This window comes from Podarcis cretensis (assembly GCF_951804945.1).
Source record: "Podarcis cretensis genome assembly, chromosome: 12".
Classification (NCBI taxonomy): Eukaryota; Metazoa; Chordata; class Lepidosauria; order Squamata; family Lacertidae; genus Podarcis; species Podarcis cretensis.
In genome coordinates this window covers 2,912,524-2,936,861 of record NC_137181.1, presented here as the reverse complement: position 1 = coordinate 2,936,861, position 24,338 = coordinate 2,912,524, and the positions used below count along the sequence as shown (strand labels likewise).

General features: G+C 48.4%; 1 protein-coding gene across 2 annotated transcripts in view; it reads right to left on the bottom strand.

Annotated features, from left to right (window-relative positions):
* Positions 1–3,698: 3,698 nt before the first annotated feature.
* The window catches only part of CSPG5 (chondroitin sulfate proteoglycan 5), a 29,072-nt gene continuing 8,432 nt past the window's right edge, over positions 3,699–24,338 (bottom strand). Inside the window, exons 3-5 of one of the 2 annotated variants that reach the window (XM_079946750.1) lie at positions 20,956–21,144; positions 12,209–12,362; positions 3,699–3,920 (exon numbers count right to left, since the gene is read on the bottom strand). In XM_079946750.1, coding sequence (XP_079802876.1) covers positions 3,759–3,920; positions 12,209–12,362; positions 20,956–21,144 — 505 coding nt within the window. In that variant the 3' untranslated portion in view covers positions 3,699–3,758. The remainder of the gene's footprint in view (positions 3,921–12,208; positions 12,363–20,955; positions 21,145–24,338) is intronic. The other variant, XM_079946751.1, reaches the window with a different exon arrangement.

Below are 24,338 nucleotides of genomic sequence, written 5' to 3'. Positions count from 1 at the left end.
GCTGTCCAGGGTCCTGATTCCAGCATTGCTCTCTCAGGCCAGGAGTGGGGAGAGTCTGGGAAGTTCAGGTATTGCAGAACTACGACTCCCATCACACTGACCACTGGCTGGGCGCTCATGGGAGTTGGGAGTCCAGCAACATTTGGAAGGCCGCACGTGCCCCACCCGTGACTCAGGGTTAGTTTCCTACACTAAGAGGTAAAGGTAAAGGCACCCCTGACCGTTAGGTCCAGTCATGACCGACTCTGGGGTTGCAGCGCTCATCTCGCTTTATTGGCCGAGGGAGCCGGCGTACAGCTTTCGGGTCATGTGGCCAGCATGACTAAGCCGCTTCTGGCAAACCAGAGCAGCGCACGGAAACGCTGTTTACCTTCCCGCTGGAGCGGTACCTATTTATCTACTAGCACTTTGACATGCTTTCGAACTGCTGGTTGGCAGGAGCAGGGACCGAGCAACGAGGGCTCACCCAGTCATGGGGATTCGAACCACCCACCTTCTGATTGGCAAGTCCTAGGCTCTGTGGTTTAACCCACAGCGCCACCCTCGTCCCTACACTACCTGCATGCAAAAGGTCCCGGGTTCAAACCCAGAACTTCCAAGCAGGGCTGGGAATGCCCTCTGCAGGAAAGCTGCCGGCCAGTGCAGACAATACTCACCTATTTCCCCCTGCTAAGTCAAAGCAGGCTGGCAAATGATGCCATTTTCAACCTTACGATGCTGTTTTTCAGTACACGAACTCCACGTCCACCGCCAGGCTGCATATACTTGGTTTTTTTTCTTCCCAGGGGGAAAAAATATAACACAGCAAGCAAAACGAGTATTTACTGGAAAAGCAGGAGGCGGTCCTATGTTATGCAAATCATGCTAATTTGCATAAGCGCTTCATGCCGCCTTGCAAAATATCTTTTGCTAGCAAAGACGAAGAAGGGGAGAGTTAGGCTGGGAACTGAAGAAGCGCCATTCATCTCCCACCCCGCTGACAACGGAACTTTTCTCACTCCTGAGATTTCAGCAGGCGCAGCTGGATCTGCCCTTGAGGGCTAGAAACTTGGGGGTCTTTTGTTGTTTTCAAAACAAGAGAAGCAGTTTCTGGAAACTAACAGGGTGGGTTTGGAAGGTGCAATCGTTGGAATACTCACAGAGAGACCCCAGCTATTCCCATACATGATAATGATGCAAATTAGAAAATGCATGACATTTTAGTGTATTTTTGGTCTTTGTTGGAAGCCGCCCAGAGTGGCTGGGGAAATAATAATTATTATTATTGTTGATGAAGCAGGAAACTGGGCGTCTTAACTCATTATGCCAGCTGCTACGCATCAGTTTGGAGATGGTAGCGATTTGTGACTGGACTACACCTGGGGGGATCCTGATTCAGAGAAAACCAGTCATACCTACAAGCCACAATGAAATCAGAGCAACATAAGAAGATATTTAAATTTTAAATTCTTAAATTTGAAAGTTTTAATTCCTAGGAGTTTATCTCAGTGAAGACCTTACTGGGAAAATCAACACAACCCAGGTGGTTAAGAAAGCCCAGCAGAGACTCCATCTTCTCAGAGTATTGCGGAAGAACGACGTCAATCAACATTTGATGATCTCCTTCTACTGGTCCACAACAGAAAGTGTTCTTTCATACCGCATCACGGTGTGGTATGCTGGTTTGACATCAACTGATAGGAAGTGCCTACAGAGGGTGGTGAATGCAGCACAAGATATTATGGGCTGTCCCGTGAATCCGCTGGATGACATCATGGAAGAACGTTGCCTCAGGAGAGTGAGGGAAATTCTCAGGGATGATTCACACCCTGGCCGGCACTTTCTTGATCTCCTGCCCTCAGGGAGAAGATATAGAAGCAGGATTAGTCGCACCAACAGGGTAAAGAACGGCTTCTATCCCTGGGCTGTTAGGCTGCTGAATGAAAAGATCACAACAGGGCAAATGACTTTTGGGTTTGGTGGGTGTGCATCAGTAAATGAGGGGAATTAAGACTAAGAGAGCTGAGTGGGGGGTGCTCGTGTAATCTCACTGTATAAAAGTTGTACAAGTGACAATAGCTTTTTTTAAAAAAATACACTGAGTGAAAAAGGGCCTTCTTTTGTCTGTCCACAATCTTCCAACATTCAGCTTCCTTGGTGTTATCAGAGAGGGAGAAAAACCTTTCTCCATGCCAGGCATAATTTTATAAACTTCTATCCTGTCGCCTCTTCCTCGCCGTTTCTCTAAATTAAAAAGTCCCAAACGCTGCAACCATTCTTCATAGGGGATTGAGCTCCATCCCCTCAATCATTTTGCTTGTGTTTTCATGAACTTTTCCCAACTCTACGATATCCTTTAGGAGGCGAGGTAGCTACACGGGTCCTGAAAGATCTTCATTGGCTCCCAGTACATTTCTGAGCACAATTCAAAGTGTTGGTGCTGATCTTAAAAGCCCTAAACAGCCTCAAAGGCCCAGTATACCTGAAGGAGCGTCTCCACCCCCATCGTCCAGCCCGGACACTGAGGTCCAGCACCGAGGGCCTTCTGGTGGTTCCCTTGCTGCAAGAAGTGAGGTTACAGGGAACCAGGCAGAGGGCCTTCTTGGTGGTGGTGCCCGCCCTGTGGAATGCCCTCCCAGCAGCTGTCAAGGCAATAAACAACTATTTTACTTTTAAAAGACAACTGAAGGCGGCCCTGTTTAGGGAAGTTTTTAATGTCTGATGCTGTATTGTTTTTAATATTCGGTTGGAAGCCGTCCAGAGTGGCTGGGGAAGCCCAGCCAGATGGGCAGGGTATAAATAATAAATTATTATTATTATTATTACTGGTCAACGGCTGCAGCTGTTGACTAAGCAATGGCCCGGTGACATGTGGGGGGCAATGGCGTTCTTTCCTTCCGACCCTATAACATTTCCAAAATCGCTTCCTCAATCTGAGCATCTTCAACTGTGGTCCTGGTGCCCACGCCCCCTTTTCCCCACATCTCAGCATTCCCCACATCTTAGCGCCTGCCTTTCTCGCCTCCCCAAATCCTGGGAGTTGGAAGGGACCCTCCAAAGGTCATCCAAACCAAAAGCCTTTAATGCAGGAATCGTGCCTGGCCGTTTCTGAAGCGGCTGCCCCTCCAAATCCTGACCCCCCCATCACCCCCCCCCACACACACACGCAGGAAGAGACGCACGGCAGCAGCTTAACTTTAAAAAAATGTTTTGTATTTTTTAATTATTATTATTATTTCAAGGTCTTTTAATTTTTTTTCACATTTTCGAACTCGTTTCTCCAAAAAAGGCTGGGTAAAATACAAAAAAAAGTCAGTCGAGTCACAGCAAAGGTTTAGAAATCACAGCAGTGAGAGGGGAGATTTGGGAAGGACGGAGGGGGGAGGGAGGGAAGATTCAGGAGTGAGGCTAACCCAGGCATTATACAGACGGCAATGGAACACACAACCCAACACACACAATTCATTGGGGGGGGGGGCACACACTTGATAGAGGAAGAGTTTCGTCTTCTTGTGTATTCTTTATTATTACCCTTGTTTTTCCCGCTGTACAAAAACACATCAAAGCATGCTATGAAGTCGTTGGGGAAGGGGAAAGCAAAGAGAATGAACTATTACGAGAAATGAGCTTTGTACAAAGAGGGGGCGACCCTCGTGCTCTTAAATGTTTTATTCCGCCTTATTCCTGTTTCCCCCCTCCCTCCTCATTTCCTCTCTCTCTCTTTCTTTCTTTCTCTCTTTCTTTCTTTCTCTCTCCTTTCTTTCTCTCCTTCTGGCCTCTCATGTCAGGTTGTTCTGCAAGCAATTCACCTCCGAGTCGTCCGGTTCCCCTTTGCCGTTGTCCAGTTTGGGCGACATGGAGTTCTGGATGTTGAAGGACTCCTCGTCTTTCAGGCACGACTTCAAGGGGTCTTGAAGCTTGTGGGGGACATTGGGGTCGTCCTAAATTGGGGGAGGAGCGGTCGGGAAGGGAAGGAGCAAGGAAGCGCGAGAGAGAAAAGGGAGTCAGTGCTGGAAGCGACGATGGCAACAGAGATCTCAACAAGGAAGGCCTAGCATGGACGGGGGAATCTTTGGGGCCAGATCCTGGCGCAAAGGCTGCTAGCTGGCTGAATCCTATGCTTTGAGGTAAGAAACAAGCTCCTGAATCGTACAACAGTAGAGCTGGGAGGGACCCATGAGGTCATCCATTCCAGCCCCCTGGGCTTAATCCCCAGGGATTCGGCAAGATCCCTGTCCCTGATCCTGGAGAGTCAATCAGCGCAGACAATAATGAATTGGATGGATCCATGCCCCGACTGGGTAATAAGGCATCTTATGAGGTTCTTATTCAAACCAGACCTCCATGAGGGCTAGAATCTTGTTTTTGGAGCTGGGCCCTAGTGTAGTGATCAGGTGGGATTGCTATGAGGAATTATAACAAATATAGAGTAAGCCTTCTGTGAAAGCATTGTGCTGACTGGGTTAGAACTATTTTGATAGGATTTCTGATCAATCCACACCTCTGCACCCCTGTTCCATTTCTCTTGCTTGACCAGTCATGTACACTGCCAGTAGCTTCGCCAGGCAGGCATCCTGGGTCATCAAAGACAGTGGGCAGTTTCTTTGATGTAGCTTTTCTGATATGTTAATCTTAGGGCCAGGAAACAGATCTCACCTGAAGGTGATAAGGATCGCTGTCCTCCTGGCCATCCTTATCATGTATATTGCTTGTTTATCACTTCCCGGGGTTGCCAAATGCATTCCTTTGTAGTTCTGTTTTATTTAAGGTAAAGGTAAAGATACCCCTGCCCGTACGGGCCAGTCTTGACAGACTCTGGGGTTGTGCGCCCATCTCACTTAAGAGGCCAGGGGCCAGCGCTGTCCGGAGACACTTCCGGGTCACGTGGCCAGCGTGACATCGCTGCTCTGGCGAGCCAGAGCCGCACACGGAAACGCCGTTTACCTTCCCGCTGGTAAGCGGTCCCTATTTATCTACTTGCACCCGGAGGTGCTTTCGAACTGCTAGGTTGGCAGGCGCTGGGACCGAGCAGCGGGAGCGCACCCCGCCGCAGGGATTCGAACCGCCGACCTTTCGATCGGCAAGCCCTAGGCGCTGAGGCTTTAACCCACAGCGCCACCTGCTTCCCCCTGTTTTATTTACCCCATGCTTAATTAGTTTTGGTAGTTTAACTTTGTCCCCACGTGGGGTTTGTTGAAATGCTTAGAAGATGTTGGGAAAAGAAAATTATGTGGTTTTAGTAGAAATGACATAAAGGATTAAGTAAAAATGAGTTGGTGAAAGAGAGAATGTAAAATTATAGTATATTAAGACAAATTATTAAGATAAAAATAAGGTTGGAAGGATTTGCTGAAATAACAAATTGAATTAGAATACAAAAATGGGAGGTGTGAGGAGGTCAAGGAAATAAGTGAATGTAAGCAAGTGATAGGGACGCAGGTGGCGCTGTGGGTTAAAGCCTCAGCGCCTAGGACTTGCCGATCGAAAGGTCGGCGGTTCGAATCCCTGCGGCGGGGTGCGCTCCCGCTGCTCGGTCCCAGCGCCTGCCAACCTAGCAGTTCGAAAGCACCTCCGGGTGCAAGTAGATAAATAGGGACCGCTTACCAGCGGGAAGGTAAACGGCGTTTCCGTGTGCGGCTCTGGCTCGCCAGAGCAGCGATGTCACGCTGGCCACGTGACCCGGAAGTGTCTCCGGACAGCGCTGGCCCCTGGCCTCTTAAGTGAGATGGGCGCACAACCCCAGAGTCTGTCAAGACTGGCCCGTACGGGCAGGGGTACCTTTACCTTTACCTTTTTAAGCAAGTGATGTACAGGTTTGACTGGTTTTTTTTATCTTTTTTTTTGTTTTATGGTTTTTGATGATTTTTTTTATATATGTACTGTCTTTTCTTTTTTTCTTTAATTGTTATTACTTTTATCTCTTTTTTTTCTGTAATCTTTAAAATCTTAATAAAAAATTATTAAAAAATATATGAAATGCTTAGAAGAAATCTGATTGGTTCTTACGAACACTCTGTAAAAAGTTCTTTTGTGAATAAAACGACCTGAGCCAGGGGGTGGAGGGACAGAGATTATTATATGCACCCTTCCCAGAGTCTTTCTGGTTCAAGCCTCTGTGTGTATTCTTATTAATCAGAGTTCAAGCCTTCCTTTACTTTGGGAACGCCTCACCCTAGCTCACTGGGAGAGCATCTCCTTTGAATCCCAGGTTTAGTCCCAAAAGGCACCTCCTGTTAGGGCTGGGAAAGCCACCCTGATCAGTTGATGGAGGGCAGCTGCCGGTCAGTGTGGGATGTAGCTAGCTGGACCAATGGCCTGACTGTGCTCCTGGCTACTAAACAGATCTCCACACAGAGAGGTTTTCCAGGCACCCTAATCTGGAATGCGCCGAGCAAAGATCTTTCTGCCGGTCCCTGCCTTTTTAACCAATTCAACTGCCACTCCTCCCAGTTTTAAATCAAATTTTAAGCCGTAGGTTTTAAGTTTCAAGTTCTTTCGTTAATTTGCAACGGTTTTCCCTTGCATTTTAAGGTTGCTGGGTTTTCTCCTCCCCGATCCAATCAGGGGACTCCGGTTACATGGGGCGACTATAGAAATGTAGTAAAAAGCAAACACAACAACGTGGTATCAGCTACTCTTCTGAGGACAGTACTGGGATTCTTGGCACTTAACTCCAGGATAGTTTAGAGTACCAGGGTGCTGATCTCAAATACATTATTTTTTTTTTAACTGGGTTACTGTGCATTTTAAATAAGGGTGCTTTAATTCTCCAACGGCATTGTTCCTGGACGTTTTAATTCTGTTTGGATTTTGTGACGGATTTCATAGTCGTAAAATTCCTTTGGGAGCCAACTTGGCAGATAAGCAGTATATATATTAATACAGTGGACCTTCGGAACGTAACTTCCGGGTTGCGAACACAGCAAACCTGGAAGTGTATACTTCCGGGTTTTGCCACATGCGCATGCGCAGAAGCGCTCTGTTCAGTTTGGTGGGCATTGCTGCCTCCTGCAGAAGGGAGTTCCCTGGTTTAACGGCGCACTGCATGTGGAAGTCCATGCCGACGACATTTCGTATACGCTGCGTTTTTATTGTAGCGCAGTTTGAATACCACAGGATTCAAACCGAAATACAATTTAAAAACCATATATATATATATATATATATATATATATATACACACACACACATATATATATGAAAGCTGGTGGATCATGGATTGGGACCTCCTGCTACATGAGCCAGCAGCAACTCCCTGGCAAATGCACATAGGATTGTGGTATTAATTTTTTTCTCTCTCTCTCTCTCTCTATCTATATCTGTCTGTCTGTCTATCTATCTATCTATCTATCTATCTATCATCTATCTATCTCTATCATCTATCTATCTATCTCTATCATCTATCTATTTACAGTATATATATCTGCCTATCTATATCTATCATCTATATCTGTCTGTCTGTCTGTCTAACTAACTGTCTGTCTATCTATCTATCTATCTATCTATCTATCTATCTATCTATCATCTATCATCTATCTATCTATCTATCTATCATCTATCTATCCATCTATCATCTATCTATCCATCTATCATCTATCTATATCTGTCTTTCTGTCTCTCTCTCTCTCTATCTCTGTCTGTCTGTCTGTCTGTCTGTCTGTCTGTCTATCTATCTATCTATCTATCTATCTATCATCTATCTATCTATCATTTACAGTATATCTGTCTGTCTGTCTATCTATCTGGACTGAAAAGTCCTCAGAGATATGTGTGTGTGTGTGTGTGTGCAGTGGCGTAGCGTGGGGGTGCAGGGGGGGCCGGCCACACCGGGCACAACATTGGGGGGGGGGCGCACTCGCACTCGCAGCTCTCTGCCCCTACCTGGCTCACTCACTCTCTCTCACTGCTGTGCTGGCTGTGCGAATCCGATCTGAGCCGCGGGTCGCCACCCACTGTGGAGGGGGGGTGCCAGGCGTGCGGGTTAGGGGGCGCAAATTACTTGCCTTGCCCCGGGTGCTAACAACCCACGCTACGCCACTGTGTGTGTGTGCTTTTTAATGAACAGCGGAATATTAAATGCATACAATAAGAACACAAAAATAATGAAATAAATACCCTGAAACCCCCAGCTAAGGAGGTCTGTCTGTTGACACTCCCAGAGTGTCCCTGATGCTCTCTGCACATGCTCTGTGGCATCCCCATCTCCCCCCCACCTCCCCCCACAGGCAGCACTGGAGAGAGGAAGCAGCAAGCGCATAGCAGCCTCGTGCCCCCACCCGAGACCCCCGTGGCCAGACGTGGGTGTGGGCATGTGGTTGTCGGCACGCAGACAAGCAGGGTCCAAGCCCCCGTGAGGATGGACACAAGGGAGGCAGGGGGGGTTGCGGAAACATGGCAGGGAAGGAGGGGCAGGGAGCACATTCATCGGGGAAGCATCGCTCAGGCAAGCAACAGCAGGCTGCAGGCTTGACAGTCCCAAGGGCCGGATCAAGAGATTTGGGGGGCCACATTCGGCAACACCGCCTCCGCCCCCAATCGCTAATCATGCGCATTGCCAGGGCAAACAGTTGCTTTGCTGAAAGGCGCAAGACCTTCCTCGTTTCCTGCTTCTCGAAATATTTGGCGTGATTCCTCCTCTGCAGGGGGCTGGACTAGATGACCGCTGGGGGCCCCTTATGATATTTCAATTCTACGCGGCTGCCCCAAAGCTACTGGACATCCAGCGGGGCATGTTTGGCGCTCATTTTTCTGACTGGCTGACTTTCAGGTAAAGGCATATAGGATTGCAGCATTAATTTGTATAGTTGTTTTTTTAAAAAAAAAATAAAATCTGGATAAAAGTGCATTTTATGCAAATGTGGTTGACTTTCCCAAAGGATCTGGAAGAGGATAGGCAGGCAGGCAGGCAGGCAGGCTCAGTGCACCGGATGAACAGAGGGGGTGCAGATAAACGCAGCCATGTGGGGGAACAGCGGCACAACTCCTACATGGATCGGCCCCACCACTAGAGGGTGGCAGAGAGCTGCCCTTTTTAAAAGGATATAAAGGTAAAGGTAAAGGGACCCCTGACCATTAGGTCCAGTCATGACCGACTCTGGGGTTGCAGCACTCATCTCGCTTTATTGGCCGAGGGAGCCGGCGTACAGCTTCCGGGTCATGTGGCCAGCATGACTAAGCCGCTTCTGGCGGACCAGAGCAGCGCACGGAAATGGTGTTTACCTTCCCGCTGGAGTGGTACCTATTTATCTACTCGCACTTTGATGTGCTTTCGAACTGCTAGGTTGGCAGGAGCAGGGACCGAGCAACGGGAGCTCACTCCATGGCAGGGATTCGAACCGCCGACCTTCTGATCGGCAAGTCCTAGACTCTGTGGTTTAACCCACAGTCCTTAAAAAGATATATTCTGCAGAAAATGATCCGTTGGGTTGCAGCAACTCCCTATGAGGGGAAAGGTTGCATTTTCAGCTTGGAGGAGGAAAGGCAAGTATAACGGAGGATGTGGCAGAAGTTTATACAGTGTGCGTAGAGGAGGAATAATTCCCCCCTCCCTCTTTCATAATGGAAAAACTTGTGGGCATTCAAGGAAGCTGAATGTTGGAAAGGGCAGAATTTTCACATGCAGTGCGCCGTTAAACTAGGGAACTTCTTTCCGCAGGAGACAGCGACACCCACCAACGGGGACTAGATAAATCCACAGAAAAATCAGAAATCCTATAAGTGGCAATTAGATGGGAAACCTATTGAACAGGTCTATAAATTTCAATACCTGGGAGTTTTTCTCCAATATAATCTGGGTTGGAAGGCGCATATTGCATATATTTTAAACAAGGCCAAGGCCCTATCTTTTGCACTTTTGCGCTTTTTCTTTTCGGATGGGGCTCTTCATGTTCCATCTGCCCTGAAAGTATTCAAAGCTAAAGTAATTGCAGCATTGGCATATGCTGTTCCTTTATGGGGGACCGCAGTAAACTTGATGCCCTTGGAGGTAATCCACAATCAATTTCTAAGACGACTGCTAAAACTTCCACAGTGCGTTAGTAACGCAGCTATTCGCCTAGAATTAAAAATTACATCTTTAGAAAATACTCTTTGGAGGCGCAGCCTTTGCTACTGGTTGTCCTTAAGGCATAGGCTCCCAAATCTGTATCTGATCCAATGCCTTTGGAGAGATGATTTTCCCGTCCTATGGGCAAAAGGGATCCACTCTAAAGTAGGGATCTATGGATTGTCTCCATCAGAATTATTGGAACTGGACCTAAAAGGTAAAGGTAAAGGTACCCCTGCCCGTACGGGCCAGTCTTGACAGACTCTGGGGTTGTGCGCCCATCTCACTTAAGAGGCCAGGGGCCAGCGCTGTCCTGAGACACTTCCGGGTCACGTGGCCAGCGTGACATCGCTGCTCTGGCCAGAGCCAGAGCCAGAGCCGCACACGGAAACGCCGTTTACCTTCCCGCTGGTAAGCGGTCCCTATTTATCTACTTGCACCCGGAGGTGCTTTCGAACTGCTAGGTTGGCAGGCGCTGGGACCGAGCAGCGGGAGCGCACCCCGCCGCAGGGATTCGAACCGCCGACCTTTCGATCGGCAAACCCTAGGCGCTGAGGCTTTAACCCACAGCGCCACCTGCGTCCCTGGAACTGGACCTAGCCACAGCAAAAAAAAATCCTCACTCAAAAACTTGAGGAGATTGACTTACAACAAAACACCATTTTGGGTAGTGGCACTTGCTCACCATTAAATCTTGGCATAGTGCCCTTTCAGCAGATACCATCCTATTTGACTTCTTTGTCTGTAGCGGTCCACAGATATGCCTTTATTAAGGCAAGATTTAACGCCTTTCTTTCCAATGTCTTGAATAATAGATTTTCCAATGGTCAGATCTCAGCGGTGTGTGTATGTGATAATAGATCTATAGAATCCTTACAACATATACTATTCTGTTGTTCACTACATTCAGTTTCTCGGATCAGATTTTTGTCCCCTTTATTATTGGAAATCTCGGGTGACTCCTTGGAAAAACAGCTAATACATTTACTGCAAGATTCTGATCCGAGCAGGTCTCTTTCTGTTGTCAGATTTCTGATGACAGTATTAGCTTATAAGAGGGAAAGTGGATTACTCTATGATGATTGATTTTGCCTAAGTAATATTGATTTATATTGATAATTTCATATTTTAAGTGCTATATTGTTCTTATTTTAATGGAATGTAGAAATTTACGGTTTGAGATGTACTTGATTTAAACGTTTTTTTTATTTATTAATTTTACTTTGTTATACCTGTTTTGCTGCATGATCTATTGAATATGGGCCTATGGCCGTAATAAACTATCTATCTATCCACAGAAAAAGGACGGCAGAGATGCTTTCGAACACATCCAGCTGCCTGGATTCACAAGTGAGGAGTGTGCAAGTATCGAACTCAGGTCCCTGCTTTGTGGAGTTCCCACTGTGCCGCTGGGATAACTGGCCACTTCTTAGGAACTTACGGGGTTCCTGCCAGGGTGTTTACTGGAGGAACCTACAGGTGAAACTTGAAAAATTTGAATATCATGGAAAAGTTCCTTGATTTCCACAATTCAACCTGATAGGTGAAACTGATATATGAGATAAGACTCGTGACATGCAAAGCGAGACATGTCAAGCCTCGATTTGTTATCGTTGCAATAACGCACAGCTTATGAAAACCCCAAATTAACCATCTCAGAAATTAGAATATTCAAGGAAATCAGCAAAACAAGGATTGCAAATTGAGCAAGACTGGACCTCTGAGAAGTAGAAGCAGATCTCGCTTTGCATGTCATGAGTCGATCTCATATATTAGTGTCACCTTTTAAGTTGAATTACAGAAATCAAGGAACTTTTCCACGATATTCTAATTTTTCGAGTTTCACCTGTACTGAACCACTGGCTCTTCTGACATCCGTATGGAACCTGCAGCTCCAGGGACAGTCTATCTCGATTCTGAGGTTCTTTGGGTGTTTGGACCCTGGGAAAACAGGGTGCCATGATAGGTGGGCCTCTGCTCAAAGCCAGCGGGGCTGTTTTGCGGTTATCTCTGGTTGGGGGCAGCCAGATCCCCCGACTTCGCTATTCCACCAGTGCAGGCGCTGGCAATTTCTCTCGCTGGTGTTGGTCTGAGCGAGCTCTGGGGCAGGCAGTGGGGCGGGAGACGAGGGTGGGGGGCAGGAGGCATGCAGCAAGGGGGGGAGACGTGAAGAAGACGAGTTACCTGACAGATAATGTTATCATAGTAAGCCAATGCACGAGCATGAGGGGAGAGGTTGGAGGGGGTGTCACAAAATTTCCTTACATTTGGGTGCGAGCCCTCCGCAATTGTGGACAGCGAGAAGTTGTCGTTGTGGAGCTCAGAGGGGGTTCGGTATCTGCCGGCGGCGGGGAGGAGAGGAGGGGAAACAAACAAGAAGCAGAAAGAGGAAAGAAAGGAGAGAATCCAGAGGTCAGAAAGAGTAATCGCAGATTTGGAAGGGAACCCAAAGGTCATCCAGGCCAACCCCCCATCCCTGCGATGTAGGACTCTCAACAAAGGCAAAACACAACTCGATTGTCGAGCTGGCAACAAACCATAGCAATCTTTCCAGGGAACTTTGAGCACCTGCTACGCTGTTCAAACACATTTACGGCTCCCAGTACGTTTCCGAGCACAATTCAAAGTGTTGGTGCTGACCTTTAAAGCCCTAAATGGCCTCAAAGGCCCAGTAGACCTGAAGGAGCATCTCCACCCCCATCATCCAGCCCGGACACTGAGGTCCGGCGCCAAGGGCCTTCTAGCAGTTCCCTCCCTGGGAGAAGTGAGGTTGCAGGGAACCAGGCAGAGGGCCTTCTCGGTGGTGGCACCTGCCCTGTGGAACGCCCTCCCAGCAGATGTCAAGGCAATAAACAGGTATTTTACTTTTAAAAGACAACTGAAGGCAGCAGAGAAGTTTTTAATGTCTGATGCTGTATTGCTTTAAATATTCGGTTGGAAGCCATCCAGAGTGGCTGGAGAAACCCAGCCAGATGGGCGGGGTATAAATAATAAATTATTATTATAATTATTATACATGGAAGTGAATGGCATAGAGTTGCACAAATAGAGGGCAGCTTCTGCAAACACTCTCTTTTCTGCACACCCAACTGTACTCCCCCCCGCCAAAGCCTACTCCAAAAATGAAGCAATCTAACCGTTCGTTCCACAATGTTTCCCACAGGAAAAACCAGAGGTCACCCACATTCACTTTGCAGAGCAATGGCTCACCACCAGAACAGGTGAAGCGCTGGGAAGAGGTGGCCTCTGAGCAGTTGCAGAGTGCCTTTCATGCAGCAATCTCTGGCCAAATTTGAACTTGCGGAGGAGAACCTCCCAGGAGGAAAGTTTCCTGCCTAAACCTCCTGTCTGTGCTTCGCATCATTTTTTCTTAAAACGATTAACATTCACGGAATCCACAGAGTCAGAAGGGACCGATGTCAGACCCAATGTTGTGTGGCATCCCTGTGACCACCCATCTTTTTATTTTTCTTATTGTGGCGTTAGAATAATATTAATTATGACATATTGTTCATCATTTCTTATGACAATAACGCAGGGGGCAGCAAACACTCTTCGACAATGAATTTATCGATTGCCCATTCATTTTTTAAAAAATCACAACAACAATTAAAACAAATCCACTAAAAAACAAATTTAAAAATTGCAACAAAAAGACATAGAGTTGTGCAGTAGAAAATATACAGGGGAAAAGTTTGACCTTTTCCTGTTAGGCAAAGATCAGAAGATGACCCGGATGGTCGCCAGATTCTGTGTACAGATCTGTAGGCGCAGACCATCTCCCGACCCAAACGAGTTCATTAAGAAAATCAACAAACTCGGTTCCCTGGGTGACTCTGGGTCAGCTCTCTGCGGTACCTTATCTGAAAGTTTTAAGTGTCTATACGCTAATCGCATTTATAAATTTTAAATTTATTGTTGTACATGGTTTTAATTGTTTGTTTTCCTTCTGTGGCTGTACCCCCTCAAGTGTGTTTTATAAGCTGGTCTCCGACCATAATAAATAATCTAAGCTATGTTATACAGGAAAGTGAGAAACAGATGCCAATGAACAACTGTGGGAAGCTCCAGGGCCACATTCTCTCCCATATAACCTTCTGGGGGCCACATTCCAATGGCGGAGCAAAAGTGCTGCGGTTCCTGCATTTCAGGGGGGGTTGGACTAGATGCCCCCCCAGGGTCCCTTTGCAATTCGACTGTTTTATGATTCCAAGGCCTCATTCGCAAGGGGGGCGCGGTCTGCTTGGTGCCAGGAAGACGCGATCCGCCGCCTTTTTGCGCCACGCTGCGTATCTCCCCAAAGGGAATTGTGTTGCTTCTCACCAACGCTAGCCCCCCCCCACTCTCAGATGACCTCTGGCCCCCCCAAGATGCCAATGGAGGGAATCTTTCCCTTCGAAGACCCCCACCCTCCCGCCATACAAAGCCATCCCCCTCCCCACCCGACGGACAATACAGCCATCTGCTGTTGCCAAGCTAAGAGCCCCCATGCAGAGCGCCAGCTGCTCAGCGTGCCCCCCCCACAAAGCTCTTTAAGGGAGCTGGAGGGAAGAAAAGGGGGGGCATTGTGGCTGCGCACTCAGGCGGTTTTGTTTTTTTTAAAGGGGGGGGGGGAACCAAGCTCATTTGCAAAAGAAAAAGCAGCGCATAGGAATGCAAGCCGCTCCCATGACCTCTGGCAGAAAGGGGTTCTCGGGAAGAGGGGTGGGGGCAGTTCCCAGGCTCCATCCTTCCCCCCCCTCCAATGTGTTGTTGCTAAGAATCCAGGGACCCATCTCTGCACATATTAAGCATGGGGACCCCCGCCCTGCCTGGACGGGACCCAGCTGAATCACACATCACAGGGACGCAGTGTGGATGTCAAGGACCCAGAGAGAAGGGGCGAATAGCTGTCAGCTTTTCCCTTTTCTTGCGAGGAATCCTATTCAGAATAAGGGAATTTCCCTTTTAAAAAAGGGAAACATTGACAGCTATGAAGGGGCGTCCCGTTCCAGAGCAATGTCTAGGCAACACGATGACCGTAAACATACGTAATAAACAATCTTTATAGAATTCCTTCAAATCACAAAAAGTTCAGAATGAAATCTTTAGTCTCAAAGTCTCTGGAAATCTTTAAATGAAGCGAGGTACCAGACTTTTTATGGTGGAAGACAAGCTGTGAAGCGTTGTGTATTCCACACTGATGCTCAACACTGAACAGTGATTCCGGATATTGACTACTGTTTCGTAGAATTCTTTGTCAGCGTGGTGGGAGGATATAGAATTGCTTCATAAACCCATCTTATTTCGAATGAATGTATGTAGATGAAAATATCAAATGCTGTGACTACATTATTACACGAGCACTGTTCCACGGCATTTGATATTTCCATTTACATACATTCATTAGAAATCAATTCATTCATTCATTGTTAAATACACAAAGCTTGTCTTCCACCGTACAAAGTACAGAGACTTTGAGACTAAAGATTTCATTTTGAACTTTTTATGATTTGAAGGAATTCTATAAAGATTCTATAAACTTCCCCAAACAGGGTTGCCTTGCGATGTCTTTTAAAGATAAGATAGCTGCTTATTTCCTTCACATCTGAAGGGAGGGCGTTCCATAGAGCAGGTGCCACCACCGAGAAGGCCCTCTGTCTGGTTCTCTGTAACCTCACTTCTCGCAATGAGGGAACCGCCAGAAGGCCCTCGGAGCTGGACCTCAGGGTCCGGGCAGAACAATGGGGGTGGAGACGCTCCTTCAGGTATAATGGGCCGTTTAGGGCTTTAAAGGTCAGCACCAACACTATGAATTGTGCTTGGAAACGTACTGGGAGCCAATGCAGGTCTCTCAGGACCGGTGTTATGTGGTCTCAGCGGCCGCTCCCAGTCACCAGTCTAGCTGCCGCGTTCTGGATTAGTTGTAGTTTCTGGGTCACCTTCAAAGGTAGCCCCACGTAGAGCGCATTGCAGTAGTCCATTGAATTGGGTCCACAATGGCTAGAAACCGGCTTCTAAAGCAAGATTCAAGCAGAGGCGCCTTCAAAATGTTGCATTTTTGCACGGAAGACATTGCACCGTGGGTTTTTGGTCCTCCTACAAAATCGCAGCATGCAAACGGCCTCGGTGCTAAGTAGCTAAGCGGAACCTCCATATCCAAGAAGAGTCTATCTCTGGTTGCCTGGCGCTGAGCACAAAGCGGAGGGGGCCAGCCTCCCTCAAGTGGGAGGCAACTGCATAGCGACTGCTACAGAAAGCGCAATGGGTCAGAAAGACTTGGGTGCTTGCAGCTTGTGTGGCGATTATTAGATTCTGCCATGACAGGGAGCTTTGAAAAATGGCTCATTGCAGCCAGAAGTGAGAGGTCAGCTGGGATTCTCAGAGAGGGGGAAAAAGAGGGGGGGGGGCCCAGTTTTTTGTTTGATGCAAACCCACTCTATCATTTTGCATCTTCCCAACAGGAGACCACCGGGAGACTTTTGTTTCCCGGTGCCTGGGATGTAGTCATTCCCAGCGGCAATAACCACAAATGGTGTTGCCTTGGCGAAAAACAGCGATGCCCATGACATGCAAAAAAGCCCCGTATTTTGGAGTTCTTCTACTGAAAAACATAAGGGAAGAGCTCAAAGTGCATTCAATGCCCAGAAGCTGCTGGCAACTACCTTTGCTCTCCCCCTCCCGTGGCCCCCACCCCACACCCCCACAGGTCTTGCCAGACAGTGCAAAGCACTCCTTGGTAATTACTGATGGCACTTTTGCAAAACAGCAATTAACCGCTCATTAGGGAGCTGGCCTGCTCAGACCCAGGAGGGGAAAGAGAGGAGAGCCAGGAGCTGGGATACAAAGCGGTAACCTTAGCCGAGAAGCAGCGCAGGAGCTCTCCCTCCTTCCCATCCTCCAGATGCTAAGTGGGGTTATGCAGGGTGAGCAGGCCTGCGCTTGCAGCCCCAACAGCCCGGCAGGCAGCAGAGTTTCCAGGCTTCAGGTTTAGCTCAACATTGAGCATGAAGAAGAATAGGGACCTGGGACAGACTACAACTCGTGGGCATCCAATGAGGCCGAGGGCTGGAAGATTTCCTTAAGGTCCATGAACAACCATAGTTTAGAGGTCCCGGCCCCAAGGAAGTCAAATTATCCTCCACCAGGGCCAGGGCCTTCTCAGTGATGGCTCCGACCTGGTGGAATGCTATGTCCCATGAGACCAGGGCCCTGCAGGATTTAACTTCCGTCCACAGGGCCTGTAAGACAGAGCTATTCCGCCTGGCTTTTACTTTGATCTTTTATTCCCCTTCCTTCCCTCCATCTCCCCTTTTTATGAAGATTACCCGCTCTGGGATCCCACAGCTAATTCTTCCCTGGTCTCCTCGCTGGCCCAAACAGGACTAATTTAGCCAGCTAGCCCTTGAGATCATCTAATGTTCATTGAATGGATTTCCCCCCTAAATTGATTTTTGAATTTGTTGTTATTCATGTTTTATACCGTATTTTATGCTGTATTTGTTGCATCAATTAAGTGTTTTAAATTTGTTGTTAGCCACCCTGAGCCCGGTTTTCTGAACCAGGAAGGGCGGGATATAAATAATAATAATAATAATAATAATAATAATAATTCAGGGTGGATGGAAGGAAGTTCTGCGGCACGCAAGCGCACAGTTAACCTACGGAACTCACAGCCACAGGAGGCAGGGATGGCCACCTAATCTAGATGGCTTAAAAAGAGGATTGCGCAAATTCGTGGAGGAGGAAAAGGCTATTGATGACGAAGGCTGGGCTCTGCTTCCACGTTTGGAGGCAGCAAAGCTGCTGAATTCGAGTTGCTGGAAGCCACAGGAGGGGAGGCGACTCTTGGGTTTGGGACTGGTACAGAGGAGGGAGGGGAGGCACCAGCTGGGGAACCCCCAAGGAAAGACGGCTCAGAGCCAAGGGATTGGTGGTGGGACAATGATGGGTGGTCACAAGGGGAGGAGTGGGAAGGAGGTGGTCTTGGAATCTGAAGAGGCAACAGGGTTTAGTGAGCGGGGAGAGTCAGTGGCAGAGAGCAGTTCAGACTCAGAGGCAGAAGCTGAAGCAGGAGAGGAGGGAGACCAAGAGGCAGAGATGGGCCTGGTTGGCAAAGAACCTGCGGCACCAGCTTGTATGTTTATGTTCTGACAGTTCCCTCACCTGCGGGCAAAAGCAGTCCAGCCCAGAAAGGATTCTGCCCCACAACTGCATGAAGTGCGTAGCCCAGCGAAGTACCACCCCCTGGTGGACAATGGGATTCCCTGGGGGATTCCCTAAGAGGCAAGGGGGCAAGAGGTGGGTGCTGAAAGTGGGGATGGAAGACTCTTGCTAACTTCTCCGCATTGGCTCCCTGTCTGTGGGATGCTCTCCCCAGGGAAGTTTGCCTGGCGCCTTCATTATACACCTTTAGGAGTCAGGCAAAAACGTTCTGTTTTAACCACGCCTTTGGTTGACCTGATGGGACATCCTGTATCCTTCTAAAATGTGGCTCTTTTGTGTGTGTGGGGGGGGTATAATTTAGTTATAGGGACACGGGTGGTGCTGTGGTTTAAACCACAGAGCCTAGGGCTTGCTGATCAGAAGGTCAGCGGTTCGAATCCCCGCAACAGGGTGAGCTCCCATTGCTCGGTCCCTGCTCCTGCAAACCCAGCAGTTCGAAAGCACGTCAAAGTGCAAGTAGATAAATAGGTACCACTCTGGCGGGAAGGTAAACGGCGTTTCCGTGCACTGCTCTGGTTCGCCAGAAGCGGCTTAGTCATGCTGGCCACATGACCCGGAAGCTGTACGCCGGCTCCCTCGGCCAATAAAGCGAGATGTGCCACAATCCCAGAGTCGGCCACCACTGGACCTAAAGGTCAGGGGTCCCTTTACCTTTACTTTATAATTGGGTTATTGCTTTTATTTTTATTTTATATACTGTGATCCTTTTATGTGAACCGCCCTGAGACCTCTGGGTATAGGGCGGTATATAAATTCAAGAAATAAGAAGAAGAAGAAGAAGAAGAAGAAGAAGAAGAAGAAGAAGAAGAAGAAGACGACGACATTGGGAAACTGGACTCGCTGCATCAAGCCCATCCGTCACACTGGGAATTAACTATGCAGTAAAGACGTTACTAAATGTGGCATTTAGGACTCTTGCTAGAGGACTTTGAGAAGCTGGCATCACGGATCAAGTACACCATGCTTGGCGGAGTAATTAAACTAAATAGTTTTAATTGGGTTTTCAGCGAATGCGCAATTAATGGTTGATGTTTCGAATTTTATAGTCGTCTTATCTTCCTTAGTGGGTCATGCAACTGCTATTCTGATAAATTCTTTTTATATATATATAAAGGGGGGGGGCAGTTCTGAAAAATGCCGCTGTGTGCATTTTCCAGAACAGATTCCCCCTCCCCTTCCACTCTGTTTCACCTCTTTCTCTGATGTCACCAGGGAAATTTACAGCCCTGCGGAAGAGGCGAACTGACAGGCGCTCTGTCCCGGGCACACACAACACTTGGCGTCTCTCCCAGCCGGAAAACTCCAGCCCCGTAAATCACAGGATGGGGACGGGAGCAGGGATCCCACAAAGGCTGTCGTTGATGGAGGATTGTAATAAGGAAAGCCTGCCGGATCAGGGGGCCCACCCAGTCCAGCATTCTGTCCTCACAGTGGCCAACCAGATGGGAAACCTGAAAGCGGGAATCTGAGCACAAGAGCAACTGGAATCCAGATAATAATACTACTAATACTACTTACAGTATAATAATTTATTATTTATACCCTACCCATCTGGCTGGTTCTCCCCAGCCACTCTTGGCAGCTTCCAATCGAGTGTTAAAAACAATACAGCATTAAATATTACAATCTTCCCTAAACAGGGCTGCTTTAGATGTCTTTTAAAGATAAGATAGCTGCTTATTTCCTTCGCATCTGGTGGGTGGGCGTTCCACAAGGCGGGCGCCACTACCGAGAAGGCCCTCTGCCTGGTTCCCTGTAACCTCACTTCTCGCAAGGAGAGAACCGTCAGAAGGCCCTCGGCGTTGGATCTCAGTGTCTGGGCAGAACGACAGAGGTGGAGACGCTCCTTCAGGTATACAGGACCGAGGCCGTTTAGGGCTTTAAATTGCTGTCTCTAACCACAGACACAGAGTATAGCTAACCTGGCTAGGAACCCTCAATAGCCCTCTCCTCCATGATGAGAAACATGTGTTGCTCCGCCCACTTTTGCCCCAGGCCCCACCCACTGCTAGCATGCGGCCCTTGCGAGGTGGTCCAGAGACGAGTGTGGCCCTCAGGACCAAAAAGCCAAAACACACACACCCGGCACCTCGGCAATAAAAGAACAAAGACAAAACCTTTCCCAGGAACGTCCGTCTCCCGCCTCTTCCTTGCCAGTCAGCGATCGCACCATTTAAAGATGGAGTTAGCTCTTCATTAGCAAAATCCCAACTTGGCCGAGTGTGCGGCTGAGCAAAGCAGCTCATTCCCAGGAGCCTTCCTCCATTAAAATCAGTTGCCGAGTCTCAACCTCCTCTCCAGGGATTTCCCAAGCAATCTGAGACTGCGCCTGCATGAGGCCAAATTCTCCTCCACCCTGTTCATGCCTCTCTTGGTTCTGGGAGACAAGGCAGGAGGAGACAACCTAAGTTTCTTCCCCAGCCAGACCCATCTCTGCCTCTTGGCCTCCCTCCTCTCCTTCTTCAGCTTCTGCCTCCAATTCTGGACTTCTCTCTGCCACAGACTCTCCCCGCTCACTAAGCCCTGTTGCCTCTTCAGCTACCGACACCTCCTCCTCTCCCTATGACCACTCTTCGTCATCCCACCACCAATCCCTGGGCTCTGCGTCTTCTTCCCCAGGGGGTTCCCCAGCTGGTTCCTCCCCCCATTCCTCTGCGTCCAACCCGCCCATGAGATTGACACCCACCCACCCACAAACCCGCCCGCCCAGCCCTGCCGCCACTCACTTGGTCTTGCGCAATTTGCTGTTTTCGGTTTTGAGCAGGTAGAGTTTCTTGGCGAAGAAGACGGTCATCATGAAGAGGAGGAGGACCATTAGGGCAGCCGAGCCCACGGCGATGCACATCACCTGGAAGTCGGTGATGATGGACTCACAGCGGATGCCTTTGTGCCAGATGTAGTCCTGGGTGTTGCACCTGCCGGGCGAGAGGGAAAGCGAGGTCTGCTCAGCAAAGGGGGAGCCTGGGAAAGGAATCAATCCCAATAATAATAATATCTGGACTGCCTCGCCAGAGTGGAGCATGCTCTGGTTATCTCTCGCTTGGGCTACTGCAATGTGCTCTACGTGGGGCTACCTTTGAAGGTGACCCGGAAACTGCAACTAATCCAGAATGCGGCAGCTAGACAGGTGACTGGGGGCGGCTGCCGAGACCATATAACACCGGTCCTGAAAGACCTACATTGGCTCCCAGGATGTTTCCGAGCACAATTCAAAGTGTTGGTGCTGACCTTTCAAGCCCTAAACGGTCTCGGTCCAGTATACCTGAAGGAGCGTCTCCACCCCTATCGTTCTGTCTGGACACTGAGGTCCAGCTCCGAGGGCCTTCTGGCGGTTCCCTCCCTGCGAGAAGCCAAGTTTTTAATGTTTAATAGACCACTGTATTTTAATATTTTGTTGAAAGCCACCCAGAGTGGCTGGGGAATCCCAGCCAGATGGGTGGGGTATAAACTAATTAATTAATTAATTAATTAATTAATTAATTAATAATTTCTTATACCCTGCCTGTCTGGCTTGGCTGCCTCAGCCACTCTGGGTGGCTTCCAACAAAAATGCAATTTAAAAAAGAAGGAAAACCCAAACATTTAAAAGCTTCCCAAAGCAGGGCTGTGTTCAGATGCCTAAGAAATTTTTACAGTTGTTTAACTCTTTGACACTTGCCGGGAGGGCATTCCACAGGGCGGGCCTCCCCTGCTCTCCCTGCGCTGGATCTTGACCACCAACGCAGCTCAACTCAAGTGGAGAAGCCTACTCACAAAGGCCAAAAGTGGAGCTTCCACGGATAGGGGCAGGATACCTTAGGAAAAGATAACCACATGTCACCAGCTTGTCTGTTTCCCTGGGACATCCCTTGTCCGAGAAGGCGCCGAGCAGCAAATTTCAAGTAGCAAATTTCAAGTGCTCAGAGCACTTCTTGTTAAAGGGATAATGATTCAGAAAACCCTACGACGGTCCTGCAAGGTAAGCCAGTATCATTGTCCCTGCAATGCAGAGGGAAGCCAGGAGAAGGGGCTTGAGGATGAAAGGGACAGACTCATGACTCTGATAAACGCGGGGATTTACTCTCCTGAAAGGCCCATTATAATAATAATAATTTATTACCTGTACCCCACCCATCTGGCTGGGTTTCCCCAGCCACTCTGGGCGGCTTCCACAAAGACCAAAAATACATTAAAATGTCACACATTAAAACTTCCCTAAACAGGGCTGCCTTCAGATGTCTTCTGAATGTCAGGTAGTTATTTATTTCCTGGACATCTGGTGGGAGGGCGTTCCACAGGGCGGGCGCCAACACCGAGAAGGCCCTCTGCCTGGTTCCCTGCAACTTGGCTTCTCGCAGGGAGGGAACCACCAGAAGGCCCTTGGAGCTGGACCTCAGTGTCCGGGCAGAATGATGGGGGTGGAGACGCCCCTTCAGGTATACTGGACCGAGGCCGTTGAGGGCTTTAAAGGTCAGCACCAACACTTTGAATTGTGCTCAGAAACGTACTGGGAGCCAATGTAGGTCTTTCAAGACCGGTGTTATGTGGTCTCGGCGGCCGCCCCCAGTCACCAGTCTAGCTGCCGCATTCTGGATTAGATAGAATCATAGAATCCTAGAGTTGGAAGAGACCACAAGGGCCATCGAGTCCAACCCCCTGCCAAGCAGGAAACACCATCAGAGCACTCCTGACATATGGTTGTCAAGCCTCTGCTTAAAGACCTCCAAAGAAGGAGACTCCACCACACTCCTTGGCAGCAAATTCCACTGTCGAACAGCTCTTACTGTCAGGAAGTTCTTCCTAATGTTTAGGTGGAATCTTCTTTCTTGTAGTTTGGAGCCATTGCTCCGTGTCCGCTTCTCTGGAGCAGCAGAAAACAACCTTTCTCCCTCCTCTATGTGACATCCTTTTATATATTTGAACATGGCTATCATATCACCCCTTAACCTCCTCTTCTCCAGGCTAAACATGCCCAGCTCCCTTAGCCGTTCCTCATAAGGCATCGTTTCCAGGCCTTTGACCATTTTGGTTGCCAACACTGGGTTGGAAAGCTATGCCTAGTTCAGCTTAGCGGCACAAACAGGTCACCAATTTGGGGCTAGGCTTAGTATGCAAACCAGGCCCACATTGTAGCAGCAACCTATTTGCTTGTTTCGTCAAATTCATACGCCGCTCAAATGCAAAAATAAAACCCTCAAAAGAGGTTGACAAAAAGGATAGAACCATAAGAAAACTACAGTCATACCTTGGGTTACAGACGCTTTTTTCAAGCTACGGACGTGCCGAAACCCAGAAGTACCGGAATGGGTTACTTCCCAGTTTCGGCCGTTACACATGCGCAGAAGCGCCAAATCACGCTTTGCACATGTTCAGAAGTGCCAAATTGCAACCTGCACGTGTGCAGATGCGCTGCTGCTGGTTGCGAATCCTGCAGGTTGCGAATGTGCCTCCTGCACGGATCACGTTCACAACCCGAGCGTCCACTGTACTAGGTAAAATTAGGAATGGTAATTTCAGACGTCGAAAAGTTAAAATTACAATTAAGGCTTGCACCAGCTTTCTCCAGTGTCTGGTTATAGTGTTTCTGACTGCTGTTGCACCAGCTTTCTAAACCTCTGAGTGGACTGAATGTTTTTATCAGGCGCAGAAGATTCCACAGTGCAGGTGCTCGCTTAATATCAACAGGCAGGGAGTTCCACAGTTTAAGTGCTCTTACAAATATTGAATGGGACTTATTCGGCGCCTGCTAGTTCCACCAATCGAAGCCGGTTCATGTAGGGTGAGGCAATCTTGCGGGTAAACCGGTCCCAAATTGTTCAGGGGATTAATTACTGATAGTAGCATCCTGAACCTTGCCCAATGGCAAGCTGGAACCCAGGGCAGGTATCTGAGCACAGGTGGGATAGGCTGGCAAGGCCTCACTCCTGTCAGCAACCGGACTGCAGCATTCTGCGCTAACTGCAGCTCTGGATTGAGAGAAAGGGAAGCCCCCAAGTACAGCGCCTTGCGCAATAATGTTAGCGCGGCCTCAGCTGCTGCACCACACAAAAATTTAAATCGGAATTTATTTTTAAATTTAAATCGGATTTTCAAAATAAAATGCTTTTGGAGGAAAAATCTTTCTAAAGAT